General features: G+C 38.3%; 1 protein-coding gene across 5 annotated transcripts in view; it reads left to right on the forward strand.

Moving 5' to 3' along the window:
* Positions 1–27,461, forward strand: part of MEGF11 (multiple EGF like domains 11) — a 243,397-nt gene that overhangs the window by 43,629 nt on the left and 172,307 nt on the right. For all 5 annotated transcript variants that reach the window (XR_011904850.1, XM_072345518.1, XM_072345519.1 and 2 more), the window contains exons 2-5: positions 13,516–13,630; positions 17,422–17,545; positions 19,992–20,093; positions 21,254–21,354. Coding sequence is in view for 4 of the 5 variants with exons in the window: in XM_072345518.1 (XP_072201619.1) it covers positions 17,433–17,545; positions 19,992–20,093; positions 21,254–21,354 (316 nt within the window). In the remaining variant the exon portion in view is untranslated. The remainder of the gene's footprint in view (positions 1–13,515; positions 13,631–17,421; positions 17,546–19,991; positions 20,094–21,253; positions 21,355–27,461) is intronic.

Below are 27,461 nucleotides of genomic sequence, written 5' to 3' on the forward strand. Positions count from 1 at the left end.
CTTTTCTCCTTTCTTGTCTGCTTGTAACCGGGCACTGAAGAGTTGGTAGCATTAAGGATGGTTTCACTTGGTTCTTTAAGGACAGTTTCATGAAAACACAGTTAAGAACCAAAATAGCCTGAAGAAAGACTTAAAGTAGAAAAGCGTGACTAAGAATTAGGAAGTGTTTAAAGACTACTTTCCAGAAAATTATAGTCAACTTTGCCTTTCCTACAACAGCAGATCACTTAGATTCTGGAAGAGCCTTCTTAGAATCACAGAGTCACAGAATCATAGAAACAGCAGGGTTGGAAAAGGCCTCCAAGATCACCCAGTCCACCCACAGCTGACATAACTCAATCTTTATGACATTAAGTCAGATGCAGTCTAACATTATGCTGTCTGTAAAGCCTGCAGTTATTCACAACCCAGATGTTTACAGAAAATAAACCTTTTCTTGTGAAGAAACTGCTGTTTCCTCATTAAGTCTCTGCCTCGATGGTATGTTTGACTCTTTTAGACAAACATTGTTTATGACATATCTCAGAACTGGTGTTGATTCAGGGTAGAACAGATAGAAATTGGGAATAGCTCGGTTGCAAAAAAAATAAGCAATAGTTCAGGTGTTAAACTACTGATGTGGAAAATTGCTCTGACAGTTTTGATGTTGCTCTGTCTTGTAGTAAGACTTAAGCTATTGCTTACTTCAAAAGAGTCAGCTGGTGCCTTGTTTCCCAGAACATGCCAGCTTATAGGGTGATGCCTGTGTTGTGGTCACTGACATTCAGTGCTGTGCATACACATGCTAAAACAGCGCATTACAGATAGAGCAAATAATTGTGAAAATTTACACCGTTTCTCGTGCACAAATTATTTTCTGTTGCTTTTACTGATGCACCTTATACTGAAGCAAACTGCAAATAATACTAAGTTTTACTAAATTAGAAGCAGATAATAATAAGGGAGCAGATTTATCAGTCTTGCTTTCACAACTCACTCAATTATGAGCATCTGATTACTTGTGAAGAAGCACACACTCTTTTGCCTGTAATTATTACCAGTGTAGAACCCAGAGATTCTGTTTTCTAGTTATAAAGATTTGGTGATAAAAGGCTAATTACTCTGATTAAGAATAATCTGGTAACTTGAATACTTGAATCTAGAATCCATGTTTCAGATTTGGTCTGTTCTAAGTTATCCTCTGGATGACTGAATTGGACTCCCAAAAACTGCAGTGTGGTTTGGCTTCCTTATTAGGCAATTTACATATAGGAAAGCTACAAGGCATCAAAGTTCTTGGCTGTTCTTTCTTGGTTACAATGCTACCTGTTATTGCGATCTAGGAGGCTAATGAGCTTCTCAGTACCAAGACGGATGGGGTTGTAATACCACAAAAAGTGTATGATTGTGTGGGTTGGAGCAGCAGCATGAAATGTCATAAAACAATGCAAAGGTATGCAGTCAGGGACTAACAATATGGATCTCTGTTAGAAGCTAGAGCTTCGTTGTTTGGATTTGACAAAGGAAAGAGGGATCTGGTTATATTTATTGGTTGCTGGATGTCTGTGAGCTGCCAATATGAAGTGCAGTACTATTCTAGGGCTTCTTCAGTGCAGATACAAAGATGCCTGTACTTTGTGCTGAGAGTTCATTTAGAGTATTATATATTGTTTCTGTCACCTTTATTCAAAATGAAATTAAATTAAACTTGAACAAATGCAGGGAAGGCCACTAAGGTAATTAAGGCAAGGAGAAACCTATCACGTGCAAAGAGAGATTAAAGAATCTGCCCTTTATGCCTTGATTCCTGTGGCCACTTTTTTATTTTATTTTATTTTGTATTTGGACAGCAGCTTAACCACATTTGAAAATGGGCATTGTGGGTCATTTTGAAATATTAATTATTTTACTGCAGTCCCTCTAGAAAAACTTGTTATTGCTAATACTGAAAATAGTAATGAAGTAATGGCTTGATCATGCAACACTGGAACAGCTGAAATTAAGAGAAAGATATTTGTGTGGCTCAAAGCACGTGTGGTAAATGTATCAGTTTCCAGTGCAGCAGTAGATCCTCCTTTCCTCTTCCTCATTTATATGATTTTTCTGTAATTATCATAATTACTAGTTGAAGTAAAGAACCAGTCCCATATACATGACTTTTCCTGTGCAGTGCTCCTGTAGTTGAGTTTGATGTGCCAGAGAGTGATGGGAGGGGTCACGAGTGAACTGAAAAAATAAAATCTGGCAGAAAAAAATAGAAACCTCTCTCATGTGAAAAGTTGTTTATTCGCGAACATCATAAACCCCATCATCTCTGAGCCCACTCAGTGCCAAAAATGGCAACGTGAGGAGAAATGTGTCCAAGAACAAGCATCAGATGGGAGGTTATGTGATGTCACAGAATCATTATGTCACTCAATGCCCATTGATTTCTAGGGCTGATTGCAAGCAATCATTAATCACTTCGTATTGAACAGCATGCCAGCTCCATCACATCTGGGGCAAGTACAAGTGGCACCTATTTTGCCAGCATCCTGCCCTCAGCACTTTTGCCCTTCATGTTTTAAACTAAACTGCGTAGAGATGCAGCAGCATTTTTCCTTCTGTGTCCCTTAGTCCAGCCCAGGGATTGAGGTGGGTGAGTCCCTCCACGTGCCTGCATGTCCAGTGTTCCCTGCTTGAGCTGACAAGGGTATGCCACTAAGCAACAGGGCATGTTCAAGGTGGAACTAATGGAGCTGCTCTAAGAGTATTTCAGGTTTCAGGGTATTATGATGCTATTTGGTATGCTTCTTAGAGAGAAAAGTAAAACAATGTGAGGAGTGTTTATTTTTTACACGTCTGTCAAAAATGACAAAGTTGTTGCAGTTGAGATGTATACTCAGATTCTGGAAACATTTATTCTCTTTCTCTCTGTAACTTCAGGCATTAGAAGAGTCTCACAGGACTTAGGGAGTTCATTTACTATACATAGCTAATATTAAGCAAGAGCATTACTATCGAATCCAAAACGTACTGGGAAATGAGAGCTAACTGACGTGACATTAACTATAGTAGCTGGCCTATGCTGTTAATACTAATGTGTTTATTCTACCCTTCCTTCCTACTTTAGGGAAAGACATATCAAACAGTGTTTTTTGTGTATCTCACAATAGTGAAAAATTACCCTTCATGCTTCTCCATGTGCCTGACAATCATGAAAAATTACTTGGATGTCTTACATCAAATTGTAATATTTTAAATACGGATGTTCCTTAATACTTGGGGTTCAGACAGTCGAAGTGATTAGTAGCAAAAAGTCGCACTCCTATGAGGTTATAAAATATTTTTGCCTTCTGTAACTGTTTTTCTCTGAGGGTTGTAGTAATTCCTTTGAAATCCCTGCTTAATCTCTGCAGGTTCCATTATTGACTTTGTTACCTGATGGTTGGCTGTCCATCATTCATTGTCAAAAGAAAAGCGAATTTCATACAATATTCTGTTGGTGCTGTCCCACAGCTGAGGAAGGATTTACCTGTGCTTGGGTAGTCATTAGAAATGGCACATAACTCATTAATAAACTGCATTGGCTGTTGTGCACATACCAGCTAAGGAAGTATTTCTGCAATGTGGGACAATGTATCTCCAGAGCTGACTTGTAATCTTGATGTCTTCTTAGAGTTTCCTAAACAATATAGTCAGTGTTGTAAACATATATAACAGATATTGCATACCTCAGTTTTTATGGTGCATAATTTGATAATTCTCCAAAGAACTTTTTATCACGTCTTTTCCTTAATTAACATTAAATGTCATTAGCAGTCAGCTCTGCTTGATCAAAGACAGATAAGTTGTAGCAAGATTCTGTGAAATAACATGCCATTTACTAATTATATTATTGATTTTATGGTCTGAAAAATCCTAATTATGTGTGATACAGACCGGACGTAGCTGAGCTTGCTTGGGGGGATTTTGAACACAAGGAGTCCTTGGCATTTCTGAGCATCTCGCCTGCAAAGATCATTTTTGGGCCTGTTTGTGATTCTGCTTCCAAAGGTGATACTTTAATGGACTTGAAATCTGAAAAAACACATTCTGTGTGGCTCCAGATGAAAGAGCAAAGAAGATTGTGTGTGGTGTTTTTTAGTCCTGATTTTAATCATTTTGAAAAGATTTTAGATCTGTAGGCGGATACATTTGAACAGTGGAAATAATGTGGTACAGTAGATTTTAGTCAGGACAGCAGCCTAATACCAAGTTTCCCATAGCACCCAATAACTTCTTTTTTTATTATTATTTTAAAGATTTTTTCTGACCTTCTTTAGAGTTAATCACAGTCAGATCTTCCAAATTTGAATTTCTTACGAGGGCAGTTTTGTTTATTTTTCAGCCAGCAGGTGAATATTTGGTTACAACAACTGCTGGTTTGAGAAACAGGAACAAGCTCAGATGTAAGCAGAGCATCACAACCTGAAAAGGAATTTAGATCAGTAGCATAATTTTGAAATGTTACTCTTACTCATAATTGCTTACACTTAAGAACGTGAAAAGCCTGGTTTTTTAAAGTATGTGTCTGTGTATGTAATTAGCCCATTCAGTTGCATGAAATTTCAATTCATCCTTAATTCATGCTAATCAGGTGATATGTTACCAGTAAATATTTTGTACAAATTGTAAAGTGTGAACATCCTTTAGAACTAAAGTGATCTCTGTATTTCCAGATGGCCTTTTTGTTCTTGTTTTCACTGGAATGCAATTAAGAGGGCATTGTCACCAAACCCTGATGAGGAGCATAAAGACAGATCCAATACCCTGCCAGTTTGGGTTGTTTGGTTTTTAAGCGTCTGGGGGAAAAGGAAGGGAATTGTTTACTATCATTTTTTAAAATCAACATCCAATTTTCAAACCAATGTCCAATTTTCAACTTTAATATCATTAGAAGAATTCTAACTGCTCTGGTTCCCTCCTACTCATCCCTACTCCCACCTGATGTTAGACTTGTCGACTCGCAAATCAAAAGAAACAGTCTGAAAAATGAATAATTGGCCTGGTGGGTGGGATTCAAGTTGAGACAAACAAACAACTAAGCAAAACCTATCACGTGCCCATGTCTCACTGGCATCTGTTATCCAGCTTGGCATAGGATGAGAAGTTTTTATTTCTCAGTAGGTCAGACTGGACAGTTCAAGTCACTGATGATAACTAAAATTCTGTTAATCATTATGTTTTGCATGTGTGTGATCTTTTCTGAATGACGCTTAGTAATGAGTGGTTTACTGGGGGGAGCGAGGGGGTGGAGAAAAGAGGCAAGGACAGGTTGAAAGGTATGCGTGGCCTGCAGTTTACAAGTGCACTTGGTACGCACTGCTGCCTTGCTCTGTTCTGCTGCTTTCTTTTGTCCCTCTAATATCTAAGAGCTAATCTCTTGATTCTTGCTCTCATGCTTGGGTTGAAAGACTGCATTTCTCCTTTTACTTCAGAGCGACTCGTTTTGAAATGTGTACTCAAGCAAAAATGCTGTAAATTTCAGGGCAGAGAACAGAAGGCCAAAAGTCCAGGCAGACAGGATTTTTTGTCTTGCAACTCGCTCTCCTCGAGGGGTACAGAACCAGGCAGCAAGAACAAGCTTGAAAGCAAAAGTGTTTTAGGGAAATTCAAGCTCTGTGCATTCCATCTTGATGTGGAATAGAACACAGCCTATCTTCCCATCCGTTAGTGCATGTGGTAGAAAATTGAAAGGATATTGCAGAGTGTATTATCAACGCAGTCCTGAAGAATCAATGAAAGGAGCAACTCATGATTTATTTGAACAGTCCAGGGTGTAAAACAGCAGTTAATGATTTATTGAGATATTTTGGTGCTTTATTCATCCTGTGGCTGGTTGTTGTTTAATTGGACAATGATTATTATGTCCCCGGGAGTTTACGTAAACACTTTGTATGTCACAGATATAGCGATATTAAATGATGTGAAGCTTTAGTTGAGAAAAAGTTAAGCTTTGGTTTAACTTTCCCATATTTGAAAGGAGGAACAATGCCATATCAGCAATACCACAGAATGGAAGCAATGTTGTGAATGAAAGACAGGAGGGAGTGGAAAAGGTGGTTAGAATGGAAGAGTAATGGGCAGCTGAATAACATTATAACGAGTGGCAAGAAGGTTCAGTCACCAAGGTTGTTTCCAAGAGAGGAGATGAAGATGGGGAACTCACTTCAGTTTCCTGCCAACTATTAGGTTGCATGCATGTTTTTAAGAGTGGAGAACTGTTTGGTTTTGTGTAGCAGGATTCATGTAAGCAATACTCATTCACATAATCTCAGCACAGGGCTTAGGCTACATTACGCTTGCATTATGTTGTGTAAGCAATTCTTAACATCCTATTTTTGTGCCGTTTTACAAGGGTTAATATAGCGCTCACAGAAGAGTGTTCTCCTTAACCACTTGAGTGCTGTGCATCTGAGAGCAAGCCATAGAGGGGGCTCAGTAAGAGGACATAGCAGATGGTACATGTATGATGTTGATGAGGCAAGAGCACAGACAGAAAACTGTACTCATCTTAACTCATGGAAAAAAAAAAACAACAACTTAATTGGTATGGCTGTAAAATGATAGAAGTTAAGCCCTAAAATAAGCCCATAAATTTTCACTCCTATATATATATATATATATATATTTTTTTTTTTTTTTTTTTTTTCCCCCCTCAAAGCAGTTAAATAAGTTTTCAGTGCCAAATTTATGCAGAGGGGAAAGAGGCAGCAGAACTGGTTCCATGCAGCAGTTATTCAGATCTGTTTTGGTCCACAGTGATTTTTTCTAGCTTTTTATTTTTTCTGCCAGAAGGAAAATACTGTTTCTAACCTGAGTAACTGCAGCACCATCTGCATTTGATGACTGCGCTGCTAGATCCACGTTCTCTCCAGGTACATCTTGGCACAGTGAACTCAGTGGATTTCAGCCATTTACACCAGTAGAGACTTCTGTACTTACATTTGCTTTGCCTAAGACAGTCCTCTGCGGCCCCTCAGTTCTTTATGGGTTTGCTTTGCCTGGTGGATTAATCAATGTACCTCTTTCAGTTTTATGATAGATATTTTGCACAGTGCTCCTGTTACTGTAAGCCAGGTGCTCTTATCCTTAATGAACATTTCCTGGAAAAAAAAAAAAAAAAAAAAAAAAAAAGAAAGAAAAAAGAAATAAACAATAGATAAAGTAGGTCATGGAGGCAGCAGAGTCAAGAGCGTAGCATGGTGATGTAAAATTAAATAAGACTGAGGTCATGTTCTCATTTATCTCTCCAGTTATTACTCCAGCAGTCAGAGTATTTGAGCGTCTCTTAAAAGTTTTGTGATGGTTCCTGGAAAGGTAGGGTTATTTTGCATCTGCTGGGGGGGGTTGGTCTATACAGGCCAAGAAAAGACTTGGATATTGTGAAAGAGAGCATTTGCAGATGCTGCTGTTCCCTGTCTTAGCCTGTGAGACTTGTCTTAGGAAGGTGCAATTAGCAATTGCTGTGTAGCTGAATCAAGACAGTGACCATCTTGAAGATCTGTAGTCATTGGTGGGAGGTCAGCAGCTGCATGTTGAAGTGCAGACTGCAGAGATATTCTGCTTTGTGGACTGCGTGATCTGAGACCTTAGTCAGATGGCGTGGGAAGGGGCTTGGTGTGTGTCTGGCATGGAGTCAGGACTTTGCTAGGCCTTAAACCTGACCTTACATTTTAATGTGCCTCTTGGGCTTACATTCCAGGCATACTGGCAGAGCAGAACTTGGAGCAGGTGCCTTGCTAACGTGTGACCAGCCATAGGGTGGTTATGAAGCAATAACTGTAGCATGCCTCCTTGTAGCAACAACCAGTAGTAATTGCAAGGCCCTTGTTCTCAAACTGTGACCTCTTCCACTACATCATCATTGTGTCCTACAGAAGGGCAGACCTGTTCTGCCTGTTGGATGCCTAAACCTAAATGTTTATAGCTATTTCTAAGCACCTAAGTAATCAACTGGTTCGCAGATAAGCAGATATGCATGAGCTCTGCAAATCAGATAAATTATGTGGGCTCCTAACTTGAAGCTTCAACATGATTGAACCAAATACCATTCCTTCAGTATTGATGGTGTTCCCTGTGCCCTGTAAGAAGCAGAGAGAAGTACAAAAGATTATTTCAGCTTCTGAGGAAACCTCTCTTATTTCAAGAAAAACTGGCAAGTTTTAAGTAGCCACTCTAATTTTTATGCCATTAGAAATCTAAAAATTGATTTAATGTTCATCTTATATTTAGTGGACTTTGATAGAAAAAGTTATATTCTCCGTGGGCCAGTCAATATTTTTAATAGCTATGAAGCTAAAAAAAACTTTTAGATTAAGATTTCGAGAGGCTCAGAGGAAAATTGAATGAAGGAAGAGAACATCTGAGTGCTGTTGTAACAGAAAATGCCACAGAGATTAAAGGACTGGAAAAACCCAGAGGAGAGCAGATGAAGATATATGCTGTTGGACCAGTGGGGTTAGTAAAGGTATAAATGAAGAGGAGACAAGCGTTACTTTCTTACTGTCTTATGAAGAAACTGAAGATAAAAAGCTTTGCCCTGCCTGCAGCATGTCTTGAAAATACATGTTTAGTTTCAATGCTCATTTTATTCCAGTGTTTGGTTTCATTTTATTTGGATTGCTACCTTCAAAGTTCAAGGTATTCACCAACTTTAAAGCCAGATTGGAAAAACTGAATCTGGATTCTCAGCGCAGCTCCAAGGCTTGCAAATCAACCTTCTCTCATAAATACTGCACTGTTTCTGGAAAAGAAGAGATGGGCCTTTAAATGAAATACGAGATGTAGCATTGGGATGTAATAGCAGTGCTGTACATCACCAGCCATCAATCAGCGTTCCTTAATTCATGCCTGGCTCAGCTGTTCACTGTTCTTGGGACTTTTTTTGCTGTTTGTTTCATTTTATTTTCTGCAGAGATAAATGAAGACAAAAAGAAGGGACCAATTGCTCTTGACAAATAGAAATAATTCCTTAAAATATAACCACAGAGGATATTCTACATTTTCAAACCACTTCTTATTTTTTTTACTTTCACTGCACTTTTCCAGAATCATACTTAATTTATTTCCCCACATATATGTTGAACATCCTTATGTTTCATTTTTTGTTACTCTTTTCAACTTCACATGCATTCTTTAAACGTTAGAAGAAAATTCTGTTGGAAGAAATGTTTTGGTTTTTTTTTTTAGTAAAATACTGTTAGAATATTATTCATCTGGGCATGCAAGTAACAGATTGCTTCATTTATCCTGAGTGTTCCTGGGGCACGAGGCCTTTGTTGCTCTAATTGTCTAAGGAAGCATATGCTGCAGTATTCGGCATGCTGAACAGGGTTGAGGTGGGTGGCTAAATGTAAGCAAGCCAACCTGAGTTCTCAGGAGAGCAGCTGTTAGATGTGTCTGCTTACTTTCCTCTTTCTCTTCAGAAGTAATGTATGTTAAGGAATACCCGAAATATGCATGTCATAGTGAATATAAATACACTGTTAAATCACTAGAGAATGTCACTCCCCATACAATTTCAGCAGCTTTAAAATTCCACTGTGCAAAAAGATGAGGATCTGCATGGGAAAACACTGCAGCATGGAGTGACTTCCCCTGCCCTGTTCTTAGGAAACAACCACACGTTGAGATCAGGGTAGGAGGGATAACAAGAGAAATATGTGAAGTGGCTTTTTCTGCTTACCATTGTTTTAACTAAGGAGGCCCAGGGATGACTGCCCCAGGATTTCTTAGCATGCAGGAGGAATTTTCCTGTTGAAATACTGCAGGATACCTGAAATTTGCTTTTGAAGCCTGCCAGTTTCCTTTTGGCAGAAAGTGCTGGTAGAGTATCAGCCATTTCCCAGTCCTGTCTGACTGGCAGTGTTTGGACAGGGCTTAAGCTCTAGAAGGGACGCTGACATTTCAGTGGTCTTGAGTCTGGCATTGCAACTAAAAGGGACAAATGTTCAAAGGACCGGCTTCCAATTTTACACTGGTTGTTGAGGACAAGTACAAAATTATGGGCAGAAAATCACAGACAATATTTTTCCTAGCTGACCTCTCTGAAAAGGAGCCAGCAATTATCTGGATGTGCGCGCTATTTCAGCACTGTTTTTAGGTGTTGTTAATATAATATTTTCATTGTATTTCTGCTGGACTATTGATTATCAATTATGTAAGAGAAAGAAATTTAGTATTTTAATGAGCAGTAGCTTTTGGTGCTTGGGCTTTGCACAACTGTGCATGTATATTGAATTTGTGTAGATCCTGATGGAATAGAATGTCTGTATTTGTGTATTGATGTTGATGTGATCCAGCAGACGGGCATTGTCAGCTGTGTAGGAACATACCTCATCGCTTTAGTATGTAATCAGTTTTCAGCTTGCAGCATGCTTTTTCTTCAAGCACCTGGAAGGCTGGGCAGTTCTCTTCTGTCTTCCTTGGGAACTCATATGCCCCACATTTCACCTCAGGTCTCTGAGTATTTCATTCAGAGCTGTAGTGCCTCTGAAGGCTTGGAGCTTACTGGATGCTGAATGCAGAACTTGGGTGAATTTTGAGCCACCCCAGTCTAGCCTACTTTGCTCACCCTGAGTCTTTAGCAGTATGATCTGAACATGAGTCTTCCATATCCTAAATGCATGCCCCAGCCTTTCCTTTATAAACATATTTCATCAGCCATAACTAAACTAGACCTGGGTAGCTTGGTACTTTGACCTGCTTTTCCTCCGAGAGCACTGCAGAAACACTCCTGAGCTTCCATAAATAAAGTTTGGTAGATGAAGAAGTGCTTACTTCCTTATTCATTCCTGTTTTGCTCTCTAGCCAAGCTCCTGGTGACTCAAGAGGAGGTGAGCTTGTGAGAGCTTAGCCATGAAGCAGACTTTCAGACTTTGTAAGATGTGCATGTAACTGTAGTAATGTTTACTGTAGCAGTTAAAACTCATGCTGATATACCTTGAGGTTCTGAAATTTAAAGCAAATTAAGAAACCTTTATACTCAGTTGCTGTTAAAATCAACCCCCTACCCAGTTTTGGAAAACTGAGATGTTGTGATTCAAAGCATAGAAGGGAGAGACTCATCAGGGCACTTTATCAATTAAGGAGCCTGGTGTGTTTATCCAGTCCTTGAAAGAAAGGCTCTAAAATTAGAGCCCGTCTTTGGATATTGAAGTGGTTCCCTTATTTGTCCTGAATAGCCCCTTCTTCACTGCACAGAGTGGGTGTTACTGAGGCTGAGCAAGCAGGACTCAGGATACAGCTTTTATAACTTTCCCTTAGTATCTTTACTAGAAAGAGCTGAAACCTCTAAGTTTGCTTTTATTCATACTAATTAAAGAAAATACCATTTAGTTGTTCAGTTTGTTTCCATCACATGGAATTTTCATTCAGCTCCAGTTTAACCTTCATAGAGAGGGTAGAATAGTGATATGCTGAAATGTTAAGGTTCCTACTTACGTTTGTTGTCACAACATGTGACAAGCCTGTATTCACTGCATGATCTTAAGTGCAAGGTAAGAAAGATCCTGTTTTTTTACATCTTGTCTATTTCTAGCTTGTACCATTGCTGGGCACAGGAGGCTGCGAAAGGAGCCCATTGGAAGAACAGCAGCTGTGTTGTCCTAGTCAGTTGTGTTTCTTCCCATGTCAGTGTCACCTCCAGCTGACAGGAGACTTTTGTCTGCAAATGGTATCAAAGATGTTTCTGAATGGTAGTGACTGCTGTATCTACCGTAGGTATTTCCAGCTGTTGAACTGCCTTCTTGACATTACAGGCAGAGATGCACCCCAACCTTTAAGAGGATGGTGTGTAAGGAAGGCATGGGAAAGCCAGGTGTATGGCTGACAACGAGGTTTTTGTAACACAAATATAGGCCCATGGTTTTGCACTGCATGTGAGAGATAATACCTAGTTCTCAGTACAGTGATTCCTAGAGGCTTAGACTGACCTGCTAACTGAAATGTCATCTGTTGTTAACACAGGCAGATTCTCATCTGCTGTCTTCTGATTTAATCATGTAAGATGTCATTAAAGGGAACCCAGCAAACCCAGGCTGATATTTCTGCCAGCTCAACCACTTGAATTCCTCTGTGCTTGGATGATGAGAAGGATCACATTGCTGGTCTTTTCATATTGAGTACCTGATCCTTCCTGGAAGTGTTTATCTTCTTAAGACAACTTCAGTTTGTAGTTAAAAACAAAACAAGACATCACCCTGTCTTACAACAATATTTCTGTTGGTTATGGCGATGATTTTTAGGTGATTAGTGGGTTTGAGTGGCTTAGTTCTTGACTAAATGCCGTAACAGCCTGTTTCCTAGCATACATGCTGAACACTTCATATTATTCATCCCTTACATGTTATCTTAAGTTATTAATCATAAGTGTAGACATCCAAAAATTCCTGATCAGTTTTGAAACTCACGGCCCCATTTAGCTTTCATAACAGCTTGTTTCTAACAAAATTTGATGTAGAGCCAAATGAAGTGTGTGTTTAAATGATCCCTTGCCTAAACTATCATGAAAATTTCAGATGGGATGAGAAGGAGGAATGCCGCAGAGGGCAGCTTGTTGGAAGCTTGCTACTAGTTACAGACAAAAATAGTGTAATCAGCAAACTCTCAGTCACTTTAATGCTTCTTCAGTGAAATCCAACTTCTTGTTGTTTGCCTCCACTCTTCTCTTGCATTTTCTTTAATAGCTCGTATAAAAATACTAGCATACATTTCAATTTTGATACACCTAGGTTTTCTGTTTGGCAGAAGTTATAATTGGGAAGAGAATTAGTGGAGCTCTTGATAAATATGAACAGTCAATGTGCCTTTATACAGGCTTCTTAAATTGTTAAAGCTCTTTGAAGTAAATAAATATGCATCAGGAACGTCCAGACAGGCTCTGCAAAGTTTGTCCTCAAAACTTTTCGAAGAAGTGGAATTTCTCTGTTGGTATCTGGAAAAGGAAAAGTCTATATGTAAATAAAAGTTTGTTTTTATGGTTGGAAATGATTGGAAGCCAGTTCTGGAAGTCAATCATTTGTAACATAGAAGGAGCTGTCAAATGAAATTGAGGTGGTGGGCAGAAAAGCAAGGATGAGTTTCACATAGAACACGGCTGTGATCAGAGATGTCACAGAACATTGTTGACACTAACATTGAAAATAAGTGTGTTGAAACTTCCATTTTAGCAGATCAAAATGATTAGACAAATGATTGGATGAGAATCCATCAGAGGTCGTTAAACATAAAGATACCACTTGAGGCTGAGGAAGCCAACAAAGCTGCAAATTGCAGGAGACCAGAGCAGTGTAGGAGGGAAATATTTCTGTCTGTTTTCCATTTTCTTTACTCTTTCCTGGACACTTGCTATTGGATGAAAGCAGGGTAGTGGTCTGTGTGATGCAGCACAGTTATTTTATGATATGGAAATATTTATAGTGCTTTATCTCATTTTGTCATAATTCGTTTTCAGTCCTCCAAACTCACTTTCTTTGACCCTGTTTTCTTTTTTTTTTCTCATTGATTCCTCAGAGAGCCACTCAACTTCTGAAGAGCTTTCACCTGCTGTCCTGTTATGCAATGTGTCATTTTGTGCACTATTAGTCTGCAAAAATAGGAGCCATTAGGAATTTTTTGGCTCTTTGAGGTAAGACTTCTTAACGTGGCTGTTTGTTAATGCCTTGTATTATCATGTTAACTGACTGTATAAACATTTTGACATGTAAAGGATGATCTTCACAAGTATAAAGAGATCTAAGAATATTGTGTACTACTGAAAGGCACTTCTGTAAATATTTTCTCCAATTACAGCTGGACACCAAAGTCTTTGTTTAGCTTGTTCAGAACTTCTTTTGTCCCAAACTAAGACAAAAGTTTAGAACTTAATCGTGGAATGGAAATTCTGTTTCAATTTCAAGTCCAAGTCGTGTTATGAAATATTTTATGACAGAAATGTCAAAATGAAATGTTTCATTACTATTTCCCCTGAACAGGAAATACTATAATTGCCATTTTTAGTTAAATTTTCTCATCTCAGCCAGAAAAGCAAAGGAGAAATTTAATCTGTATTCTTTTTACTTTTATTTATTTATTTTTTCACTCAGCCACTTAAAATAAACCAGTCCCCTTTCACAAGAGCGTTATCAAAGCCAAACCCTCATCACCAAGGTGGAGTTTTAAGGAATGTTTGTTTCACCCAGCAAAGGTTCCTTCTGATATTATATCCTTTGCATTTAGGTCACAGTTGAGTGAGGTGCCATCATCCTTCTCTTGTGTTACATAAGCAGAGAAAGAGTATAACAACCTGTTTTTGCCCAAATTAGAAATTAAATGAGCATCCGTATCTTCTGGTCTCTTTGCAAACTCCAGTGCAGGTCTTTGTAAAACAAATCTAGAGACAAATAAATCACAGGCTTGCAACCTACTGTTTTATTCTATAGCTAAGATTAGTGGGTTAGAAGGGAGAGTGAGTTTCTTTTCTTTGGTGATGGAACCAGTGGCTTGTATCAATATTGTATCCAAAGTACTGAAATTCATTCCCAAAGAAACAAGGCGTGTGAAAATGGCTTAATGAGTAACAGATACCTAATCTAATCAGTTATAATTAACAGAGACCGAGACACTCATGAAAAATCACCAGATTATATTTTGGATGTAAAGACATCTTTTCTTGCCAAATTGTACCTCCTTGACTTACTTGACTGCTGAAAATAATACGCAGACCTGGAGAGACAAAAAGTTAGAGTCTGTTTCAGGACTGCACAGAGGACCTACGTGTCATTTATTTTCTTGTTCAACTCAGGAGGCTGCCTGTCCTCAAGAGAGTGGCAGTAGTGGAGTCTGGAAATGTTCATATAATTTGGCAATAACTTTAATGAAGTTACAGCATTGTCCCTCTGGAATGCTGATGCTGCCTCCTTGGGGAATGCATTCCAAACTTTAAATGCAGTGCAGGAATGTAGCGTATATTACACGGAGCAATAAAAGCTGAAACAAAATCAGATTATGTGTCATTACTGGATTCTTTTTTGATGTTAGTTTTTAAAATGCGTGTTCCTATTTTTGGAGTTTTATTTGGGAATTTGTAATAGCAACCATTCCATTTTGGCATAAGGTCTTTTCTATTAAAAGTGATCGAAGTGAAATATTTCATCTGAGTTAGAAAAAAGAGACACTTGAGATAAATGAGGTTCTGCTGCGTTTGGAGAGCTGGATGTTTCTGATATATGATCTGACTTACAGGGTTAGGAAATAAATTGTATAAAGCAGTTTGTCTATAAACAGATAATAAAATAGCATCATCATTAAAAGTTTGGAAAACAATTCTGAAAGTCTTTCAAATACATTCTAAACACATCCTGAGTGTTAGTAATCACTCTTGGGATGTTTGATTTAAAAGCTTAACTGATGCATTATTTACTTAAGAAAAAATTAAGATCTCTGTCAATTATAAAATTGAAATGCAAGGCTGCTTTAGTTAAATGAGAAAAAGCTCCCTCTTCTTTGGTAGAAGGCAAGCTGTCCCTCTGCCTTTAGGTGAGGGTCAAACTGGGGCCCTTGATGTTCTTAAGCAGTTAACAAAATGAGCACAGGACTTGCTTGTGATTGAGAAAAAGCCTCTTTTAAGGACTGCATTTCCTTAAGCATGTACCCTTGGCTCCTTCTTTGACCACTACTGCTGATTGGAAGCATTCTTTCTATTAGCCTTATTTGTTCAGTGTTGCCGTGTATCAAAAGTGTAAAGAATGAACAAAGGGGGTAAATTGCAGCCTATAAATACAATACTCAGTAGAGCTTGTCCTCTGTAATTTGATATCATTCAAATGGTACCTAATACATTATGTCTTTTTAAGATAATTTTGTTAAGGCACTGTCATTTTCTTGAGCCTGATACTTGATAGTTCACATATATTAGTACATGTAAATTTAAAAGAAAGTTCAATCATACTTTCAAACAAGTTCTAAACTCTCAGGTTTTAAACATAGGATTTATTAGACTTTTGTCCCATGAGCACCTGCAGGTAAGCTGTTCAAGACACTTCTCCATGGAGAATTAGAGTCTGGGACAAGTGTAGTGAATGTCTTTCTGATGGACAGAAGTATGTATATATATATATATCATGTTCTTTTCTTGTCAGCCCTCATAATTTCCAGAGTAAGGTTTTGCATTGCTGTTGTGAGGCTTTGAAACAGCTTGCACGAAGAGAATGGTCACTCACAGGCTTAAATATAATTCATGAGGAACTTTAACATTAAATCATGTTAATTAACATTAATATGACTTACATGGCTTAAGACTATCTTTGGGTTTAACAGAGCTCTAGGAATAATTTAAAAGATGAGCTATTACTCCCACTGGGAACTTGACTTCAAATCACTAAAGGCAGTGGGTGTCCTTGAACTAGCTAAGAAGGATTTGAGTCAGAAGGTGATTTCATATGAGGTTTCCTGGCTATCTTTCTGCAGTTCATTCTGCTTTGTGACGACTTCTTTATGCTGGGTTGTATATCAGTGCCATGCAGAGCAAACCTCTTAACATTCCTTTTGCTGTTCTGGACCAAGAAGCAATGAGCCGTGTGTTTTTAGATGATCGTATGAAGATTCAATCTATTTTTAGGTCAGTTTTGTTGCCAGAAATAACACTAATTTATGGGACTTTTGCTTTGTATGGTAGATTATGTGACAATGTAAATGCCTGTAATGGATAATCAAAAATATTTGTTACTGATTTAACAGATTAACATTGGTTAATCTACTAAATGCAGTTGCAGTTAAAAGCAGCTTCTTATTTCCCGTTTGTTTTGTTTTCGACTGATGTCACTGGGGACCTCTGGGCGTACACTACTGCTTTGGTTTCAAAGGCCCAGATGAGAATATGAAGGTTTATTTGTCTACATTTAATAGATGAACTGAAACATGATGAAGAGATGGCACTTAATGAATTTTATGCAATCTATTTCCAGCTTCAACATAAATATTATTATTTTGTGTTTAATGTTTTGTATAATGTGACCCAGTACTTTGGCCTCTGTCATTCTAAATAATCTTCCATCTAAAAGCTGAAAAGTGAATTGATTTCTCCTTCAGTCATGTAATAAGCATATGTCTCAGATCTAGTTCACTATATTGGCTCATGTTAAACCTTGTTTAAATAAATCAAAGGAGCATTTGGATATTCTTCCATTTGCATGTAGGTTGATGGGAGGATAGATTGTTCTAATACCTTCGATGTTTATTTTGTCAGTACTGATAGACAGCTATAAAAAATATCAGTATCAGATATTCTTTGGAAGAGTTGTGGATGCTATCAGTAACTTGGGTAGCTTAATCATCAAATTACATAGTATTTGGATTTGCACAAAAGCAAGAACAAAATAGCCTAGAAAGAAGTTTTCTCAACATTCTCTCTAATGACCATACTTTCTTTTCTTTGTCTAGGTACAGCAGTGATGGCTCAATTGCTTTTCTGGTGGATTCTAAAAGGGTTTATTCTGTCTTTTCTGCACAAAACTGCTGTGTCTCTAAACCCAGATGATCCGAATGTTTGTAGTCATTGGGAAAGGTAATCTAAAACATGGCAGTGTTTTGTTTGAATAGGCATTTCAGATGTGTACATTTAAAAGTCAAAATAAGAGCTAAATACTTCCCTGCCTCATAGAAAGTGGGTCTGTGAGACAGAAACAGCAATTGGTTCCATACCTAGGGTAAAACCTTGTATTGCCTATCTGCTTTACTGTACTCTGTTCTTCTATAGCTTCAGCTACAGGACTGCACTAACCTTTTTTTCATGTGTCTAGAAGAGACCTAGTGAAATGATGACCTTGTTCTGTACTGCTTCTTTTCTGGCTGTTGCTGAGCAAAACTGTTATGGATTTTGTCTAAGTTTTAAGCCCTTCCTGTTGCAACATGCAGGCTTATACAGCATGTCCTGAACTTTGTGACTTTATCTGCCAAATTCATGCCAGTATCAAAGAGCACCTTCATGAAAGCACCAAGAATTAAATGCTCTGGTAATTCTGTTCTCTCTATTGTTAGTGTCCTTATCCTAAAAGTGGATCTGTGCAAGACAGTTCTTACGAGTGCTCTGAAACCTGCTAGCTTTGATAGGGTTCATGTTCATGCAGGGTCTGTTTGAAGAGGCTGAAGTTGCTGTGCTCTTAAGTTCGATTTGCTTTATTTTCTATTCTGTTCTGTGGTTTAGTTCCACGTGGATGTGAATTACTGTACACTTTGTCAAAATAAACCCCTTCATGAGCAAAAATGGAAGCATACTTTAATGCCTTTATGTTTCAATTTTAGAAGCTTTAACTAGAGAATTAACTGTTTGTCGGTAATGGAGCTGCAAAGTAAAGACCATGCATGTTGAGGAATAGGATTTTGCAGTCTGTATTGTGAGGTGAAGTGTATTCAGAGCACAGGAATAAAATATTGATTCTGTCTGAAGAAAGTCAGCAACCTGGAGACCCAATCAAGGAGAAACAAAAATTAAATACCAAAATTGATTGGTTGTACTGACCAAGATGACTTTGTTACTTAGATGTTAATAAATCAAAGGGAAAAGATTGTTAGAGCAATAGTGGGATAACAAAGAAAGGATCATAAAATAATGATCAAGATTTTTGAGTGTGTTTTACATTAATAACAAACAATATAAATATTTCACATTTTGGCATTAGCATTCGTATAAAGCTGTAGTGTCAAAGCCATCATAGCGTGATGGAGGACAAAACCAACATCTAGTTGAATCTTGGCTTGTCTAGAAAGGGCATGACAAGAAGGGCAGTAATAGCCCAGTCGCTGATTTAAAACTAGTCAGACCCTCTAAGCAAATATTCGGTGTTCCCTTTAGGGTACAGCCTCACAGGGCTTAATTACATCAGCAGTCCCATTGATGGAAGGAAATCGCTTGGATGATTAAGACGATCGATACAATGAATGACTTGGAGGGGTCTGATTCTTGGGTCTTGACCCTGCCTAGAAAGATTTTGGTGTGATTCTCTAAAGATCTGATAAAGCAGAGCTTGTTTTCAGATAGGAACCTGAGATTTCGAGTCTCTTAAGCAGTGTACACACATACTGCAGAGCAGTACAATATCCTGAAATGAGTGAGATGAGCACGTTGTTCAGATTTGCGTTCCCAAGTCATGTGCCAACCCCAGAAATAAGTAATTTCATAGTAACTGAGAAAGTACCTGATGCATAAATTGGCTACATTTGAGGAAGGAGACTGCTGAATTCTTAGTACTGTTGGAGCTCTGGGATTCCTTTTTGCTTTGCCCAGTTTTTGCTAATGTCTGTTCATTTGTACAATCATGGATAATCACATATCTCAAAGAGTTCAAATCTAGATACCAGTTAACTCATGATCATACAGTCTTCAGTTAGTTCTGAACTTCTGTTACAGATTAAAAGGATTAAATTTGTGCATTTCAAAGGCTCTTGAGCCTCTTACAAATCATCCAATTTGACTGGTGCAACCAGCATTTGAAGTAATGAGTCTCCTTCATCAAAAAAAATGAAGTGTAAGGGTCCCATCATGCTGGTAAAACACAGCAGTGTGTTGTTAATATGAGCTCTTATTATCATTGTTTAATACAAGCAAAAATTAACAATCCTAGACTGGAGTGCAACTGAGACAGTTTAAAAGCACGATGCTTTTCTCTTTTAAAATATGCACTATCTAGTTAACCAGATGCCCCTTTCATCTTTTAAAACAAATGTGGACTTTAATAACATTTGTTTCTTTTCTAGAAGAGAGTGGTTTATTACTCAGACTGAAATCTCCATGCCTAGTTCAGTTATAGAGCCCAAGTTAGGAGCATTTCCAAAGCTTTAAGTGAGAGCTTTGGTTTAAGGAAACCGTTTTCCAGTTCTGGATAAGGCCTGAAATTTCTGAGACCATTGATTTAATTATTTCTCATACTGGAATTAGATGAGTAACATATTCAGGGAACTGAAGCTTTTCATGTTGCAATGAATAGTCTTTCACTTTCTTTCTTTGCTTCTAGCTATGCTGTGACAGTGCAAGAATCCTATGCTCATCCTTTTGATCAGATCTATTATACAAGATGTACTGACATACTGAACTGGTTCAAGTGCACTAGACACAGGTAAGAGCTAATCCCCAGATATTTTAATTCTGGCTTTTCATCTTTTCATAGACCTTATTTTCTCAAGCTTTTATGGTATTCTAGTACAGCTGTGTACTGAAAGATGTATTTTGGTGCAACAACCAGGCTTTTTGGCATTCCACAACGTACTTTGAGGTAGAGAGATTTTTGCATGAGATGGAGATCAGAGGTCTTGTGTGGGGCCACTCACCCCACCATATGATTGGAAAAAGCTATTACAAACCCAACTATAACTGTCCTTTCCAAGTGATCACTGCAGGTTTAGATGTGTGGTAGGAAATAAGCACAGCTCTTAAATCTTGAAAAATTAGGCAGACTCTTTTACACTGCTCAGTGTGATTTCGGTGTCATGATAGCACATCTGCATTTCGAACATGTGGTGTATGACTGAGCACACCGTGTGGTCCATGAGGTCAGAACTGGGCTTCACATTGGAAGAAGTGTGTTAGGAGACAAACTAGCACAACAGTCCGTGTTGTTCTCAGGCTTCATTGCTAATGCTATGAGTAGCTCTAGAAAAGCTACAGAAAGTTTCACTCCTTTCAGTATCTGCACATTGGAGATTCTGGTAGGGAAAACATGCTTTAAATACTGAATTGGGATTACAGTTTCTTTTTTCAGGGCACCAAATCCTTGGAAGGATTAGAAAGTGGAAAAAAAAAATCATTTTGGGGTTAAATTCGTACTTTATATTATCAAGAGCAGTTTTCATTGCCATTATTTCTTGTCTAGCATGCTGACATGGTGGTCTCCATAGAAAATTCTGTTTATTCCAATCTGGGCAGTTCTATGATTCTGTGATGATAGCTGACCTTGCTCATACACAGAAATGAATTGTTTATTGTTGAAGAAACTCCTTGCCCATTATTTGGTACTGGCACAGTGTTTTAACTTAGCAGTCCTAGGAAAGGCTGCAGTGATTGACTGTCGTGAGTACTGTGTTTATAATACAACTTATATTTCAAGTTTCAAAACAAGTATTGATCTCTTTTTTTATTGTGGCTTTTAATATTGAAAGCTCTCATGCATTTTAAAATAATTATTGAATGCTATCCTTAGTATAATTTAACACAAATATAATTCCAACAGTGAGCATTGATTTTCAATATTGTCAAATGGCTTTCTGTCTTGCAATTCAGAATAAGTTATAAAACGGCGTATCGAAGAGGACTAAGAACGATGTATCGGCGCAGATCTCAATGCTGTCCCGGATATTATGAAAGTGGAGACTACTGCATACGTATGTACATAGATTTGACTGAGATGTGTCAATTAGAAGTAGTGTTTTGGAGGCAGTGTAGACAACTTACAGATGTATTGCTGTAGTTATGCTGGGGGCTGATTTTGAGAGCTGCTCAGAACCTTCAGGTCTCACTGGTTTCAGTCAGAACTGCAGGTAGAGGGCATTTCCGCTGTGTGCATTTCAGGCACCTCAGTAAAGTTTTTGCTGAAATCATTGGGGATGCAGTTAATCAAGTTCCTAAGTGCTTTCCTGATTCAGACCTTACTTTGGGGAGTAATTTATCTAAGTATGCACTAATGTTAAAGGATTAGCAGAACCGAGAACACTCTGAGGGATGAACTATTGCATGGTTTAAGAGGCATAAAGTTAGCACTTCTTAACTCTCAAAGTTCTTACTTTAGCTAAGAGCAGTTAAAACTCGTGGTACTTCTTATGGTTCCTAAGGATAATTCTACTCCGTACAAAGCTTCATAAACATCAGAAAAGCATTGTTCTGATTCCACTGCCTAAGTAAATAAAAACCTTGGAGTCTGTTAGGTCAGTCTGAGAGTGACAAAAGAAAAAATGGATCTTTGTTAATTAAAAATGTTGTGTCCATTAAGGGTGGATTTGGAGGGGGTCTCTTCATCTTGTTAGAGTGGGATTATGACACAAGAAAAATGAAAGTTTCTGATAAGTATCGGAATGCAAGTTTTATAGATGGATTGAAACAGATTGCTGCAAAAGTAATGCCTCCTATTTATTCCCATGGAAACTACAGCAGATACTTATATTGTACTCGCATGGTAGTATTAAGCACCTCAAAAACGTGAACAGGCCCTAATGTCATTTTGAATTACCATTATGGCAATCAATTAATGAAAAGGGGCTTTGAATTGTGCAAAATTACCAGTTCGTGGTAATTCATAAGGCACTGGTATTACTGTTATTTTGCAGACAGAGGAATAATTTGATCTTTCAAAATGCAGAGTACTGTGACTCAACTGCTATAAAACACTTAAAGGAGCCCAAGGCCTTTGCTGAAATCCCCCTTCTGCTAAATATGCACTTACCTTTAAATTTCCCAAGTGTCTGTATCATTTCAGCAGCTATTGCACATACTATTATTACCAACTTGAACCTTGTATCTCAAAACCCCATCCTGCACAGATCATATTTATTTTTACTTTTCTCTCTGCAATCTATTGATTGATTTTTATTTATTTTTTTTAATTGCCTACCCAACAAGGGTAAAACTCTACAGACTTTCTGAGACGGCTCACAGGATATTAAAAATCATTTTAAAAGCTTTTTTTTTTTCCTCAGGAATAATACTGAAAGAGTTCCTTTACTGCTGTTGCCTCGCATATATGGTACACCAAGGGTTTGCTAATGCAGAACAGTCAGTAGTTTTCTGATCAGACCAGGTATTTTGTATTAGAGTACAGACAACACCTACATCCTCTCTGTTATTCACATGCACAAAAATCAGATTCTTAAATTTCATTATCTTCGTGTTTATAGACAGAGTTCATGTCAGGGATGTTCTCTATTTATTCTCCTTCCTGGAAGATCTGATCAGCATGTGCAGCTGAGAGGGAAATTAAAGAAGTTCTCCATCATGATTGGTAGTAGATACTTGGTCTTGTTTTTAATACCACAAGAAGCAACAGTAACAAAAAAACCCTCAAGACTTTCTGGCCCTGCAGCCAGGAGTTTGAAAGCACAATAGTGTTTAGCTAAAGTGATCCTTTTCCCATCTCATCCCTTTGTTTCAAGCACATCATAAGTTTGTCCCATTAGTTTTGTATGTTTTTTCATGTTGCATTCCTGCCCCAATAAGCAAATTCTCCCATTCATCATTCTTTCCAGCCAGCAGTGAATTTCATTTTCATTCCTTGTGGCACCTCTCTGCTTTTGCCTCTTTCCTTAACTTCCCTTTCCCTTTTCTTTCTTTAAACTGGTATTTTTTGCTCTTTCTTGATAAGGTAATCTAGTACCCTTGTCCTGCATTCCTCTAGACATGGTCAGTGCTTGCTCTCTTGATGGCAGCTGTGCAAGAGAGATGTCAGGATTCATTATCAGACTCTTCCCACTTGGCTGTGCAGTTATGGGGCAACGTGGTTTGGAGTTGAGAGTACTTCCAGTAAGCCCCAGTGACTTAAGCTAAAAGAACCTTCAGCCCTGCAGGGAAAGTTCTCCTTGCTCAGTCAGTCCTTTAAAATCTATTCCATTAGCAATCATGGAAGCCACTACAACATGAGGAAGAGAGTACATCCCGCAGTGAGTCTGATGATCAAAAGAAAGTTTTGATTAAAAAACAGTGTGTAGATTAAAGGCTAATTGGTTCTTCTTTCATTAATATCAGCCCTTATTTCTTGCAGAAGTTAAATAGCTTTGTAATTAACAATGACATGTTTAGACTATTGAAGGCTGGGTTTAAATCTCTATTAATGACTCCTTCTTGGATTTTAAAGCGGGCTTTCAGCTACAGTTTTGATCTTTTCCTTTCTCATTTACTGTTTTTTAAAGGAATGTCAGTGATACTTTTTTTTCTTTCTTTTTTTCTTTTTTTTTTTTTTTCTTTGTCCTCCTGTTGGGACTTTTTTAATGGATTAGGTCTAATATAATTCAGATCAGAGACAAAGAAGGAATTATTCACTCCGGGAGTAGTGAGGCACTGGTGCAGGATGCCCAGAGAAGGTGTGAATGCTTCATCCCTGGAAGCATTCAGGACCAGGTTGGATGTGGCCTTGGGCAGCCGGATGGGATGTAGCGAGAGCTGTGCCTGCCCATGGCAGGAGGGCTGGACTAGCTGATCCCTAAAGGCCTCTTCCAACCCAGGCCTTTCTGTGACTCTATGATTGCCTTTTTTTGTATCTTCATATGCTACTGCCTTCAAAAATGTGGAATTTGGGCAAAAGATGAAATCATTAAAGTTTTTGACTGATATGCTACACATCTAGCCTGAACTACTTAGGGTGAAAAGCTTTGCAGTATGAAATTGTCTTCTGTGTGCCTACGAAAGGCTTGGAATGTTTTTGTGTTGTGATGGTATTCAAAAAGTGTCACCTGACGAATACTAAAAACATCCGTCTGCATTTTCCCATTGGTATCATAGGAATGCTTGCCACCATTCCAGTGGTTTTGCAGAACAATTCCATATCTATGGGTGTGCTTGTACATGACGCAGCTTTCCACTGAACTGTCCCTGAAAACAAACGGCACACAGAGGGCAGTAAATCAGAGTAACCGTGATTTACTGCACTTTGTTTGCTAAGGTAAGCTTTTGGCAGAGCAAATGCATAAACTGCAGAAAATCTTTTTTTAAAACAACCTCAGAGTCCAACTACCCTTCAAGGATTTTGTACAGATATTTTAGGATTATGTTGTCTCAATTAGTATTGGTGATGTAACATCTCTAAGTGCTTTCCTGCTCAGAGAATGAAAACAAAACCCACAAGGAAGCACCGCAGGAATATCACATGGCTCCTTCATGATTTTGCTCTTTGAGTAGATCATAACTGACTACTTCCCTTTAAGAATATGTCATGTGGAAAGAACCCCTCTGTACTAAATGGATCGCTTTTTGTCTGAGAGTCCAGTGCTTTTTTCAGTCTACCCGGTTTAATCTTATTCTTGCTCTGCAGATTATATAAAAGAGAAGTTTATACTAGGTAACAAAAGGTCAGAGACCCAAGGATCGGGAAGAAGGAAAAAAAGAGCATCTGCTAATCTCTGATTTTTTTGACAGGGAAGAAAAAGGCGCCTGCCAAGTGGAAAGTTGAGAATTCATCTTTTTTTTTTTTTTTTTTTTTTAGATTGATACATTTTCATTTTTAAGAGTTTTATTTGTCATTTTCAGACCTTCCTCTTTCCTTCTAGTATATAAATCTACGCGATGTGGCAGGATTTAATAAATACAAGATTAGTGATTTAACAATCTCATTTGCTGTCATTTACCTGTCATTCAAAGCTGACAGTACTCAGTAGAGTTATAAATTGACCATTTCATGGTCCTTTCCTTTCTTGACCAAGGTGTTATTGATCTCAGATTGTTTCTCAACATTCAGTTTTCCACCTTACAATTGCCACAACCATCATTAAGGACTCTTTGACTTCGACAAATCTTTGTGTAGAGGAATTCTCGGTCTCAGTGATTGAATCTCAATTTCTCACCTACTGTTGTAGTTCACCCAGACCAGGGGCTTAAGGACGTTGTTAAATTTGCTTGTGGTTATTAGGCCATCTTTCCAGCTAACTCGTGTCTGACGCCTTTCATAAATTTCAAAATGAAGAGTGTTGTTTTAATGTCTGGTTAGTGAGATTATGCAAATATGGGACCTGATCCCTTTCAGATGATGTTTCGTAGTTTCTTTCTGCAGTGTACAGCGTATGCTTTATATTGTAGCAATGTGAACATTCGCATTCACTCAGGACTCAAATCATATTTACAAGGTTGCATGTCTAGTGTAGTTTTTGTGATCTCTGAAAAGGCTGCCTTGTTGGAGCCATATGGCTGCGCTGTTAAACATCTGTACCATAGAAGTAACAATTCCAAAGCTTCCTGCCATCTGGATGAATTACAATGCTTGCAATTCAATGCATATGCTGCAACAACACACCGACAATGCAGTCAAGTGTACTTAAGATGAAAAGAAAAATAATAGCTTATTTGATCAGTGCGAAAGTTGTACAGTCGTAGGAAATGTCGAATCAGCATCTTAAGCTTCCTGAATATTCATAATGTTTGTGTGCATGTGAGGTTTGTTGGTTATTATCACTTTATGAGGCAGTGACTCATTAACGTTTTAGAAGAAATGTCCACCCCCACTCCTCTCCTTCTCACCTCACCTTTGAATTCCTTTTGGCCAGCATTCCTGTACTTGAAAATTTATTATTGGAAATCAGCTGGACTTAGGAAATATATTTTTCTTATCTTTATGGAGATGCATTAAAGCTGGTGCTTGTGCTTTCTGTAAAAGCCTTACTGTTACATTATTCAAGTACAGCATTCTGTACATCAATAATGCAACATAAATTAAGGGCAAATGATATGGAAGTACATAGATACTTTGTATCAGGGGACATTCTCTCTTCTTCTTTCTGATTTGAGATGTATGAATGCGGGAAAATGGTGTGGAAGACCATTCTGCATAGTGTTATTAATTATAAAATTGAAATGACAGCAGGAGGCACTCTGAAATCCCCCCTTTTATATACATTTGAGCTGATTCTGTATGTGTGGTGTTTTTTGTTTTTTTTTTTCAGAGAAGAATATTGGGAAAATAATTTGGATCTTGTGTTCTTGTCTGGGGGGAAATTTGAACAGGAATTACTAGATTCAGCTTCAGGTCATGGTAGTGGTAGCAGCAGGATCACCAGCCTTACCACTGTGTGGTGGCTGGGAGGAATCCCTGTTTTCTGTTGAAGGAGCAGGTGGGTTGATTAGAAAGCAACAGAAGGAGCATACAGCAGAACTGTCCGCACTCAGCATGTGCTGCCATACTGCAGACCCAGGGGCTATATACCATGGCTCTGCAAACATTAGAGGCCTTTGCTTATTCATTCTGAACATCCTGGGAGGCTGGTATATGCGAAGAGGAAGAGGGAGACTCACCGTGTTAGTAGATCTGTTCATCTTGTGGCATAGAGACACCTGGGTTACTATCCAGCCTAAAGAAAACAGGAAGACCTCTTTGATGGGAAGGTGAAAAAATCAATTCTCATCTCCCATCCATCATTTTGTATTTGCAGTCAGCTTCTGATGGATTTGCAAAGATGCTGGTGGAGCGTAGTAATGAAATAAGGGCAGGACTTCTGGAAGGAATGCAGTAGAGGTAGGAGAAACAAAATGTTCATGCAGGGAAATGAGAACAGCATAAAGTTAGAAAGGAAAGTGTGCTGAAGCTATATAATGTCTCCAGGGGCTTAATAAATATGAGAGGAAAAGTTATGCAGGCATTATACTTAGAAAAAGATCCAGACTGTTGCTAGAGTAGCAGTAGAAAAGGTTTTCTGGCTGCTATGGGCAATCTCAGTTTGACTGATATAAAAGGGTGCAGGAAATATACAGGAGGAGGCTCTGGATCTGGGGTACTCAGTAGTATTCATGCTAATGGCTT

This window comes from Excalfactoria chinensis, chromosome 10 (genome assembly GCF_039878825.1).
Source record: "Excalfactoria chinensis isolate bCotChi1 chromosome 10, bCotChi1.hap2, whole genome shotgun sequence".
NCBI classification, from domain to species: domain Eukaryota; kingdom Metazoa; phylum Chordata; class Aves; order Galliformes; family Phasianidae; genus Excalfactoria; species Excalfactoria chinensis.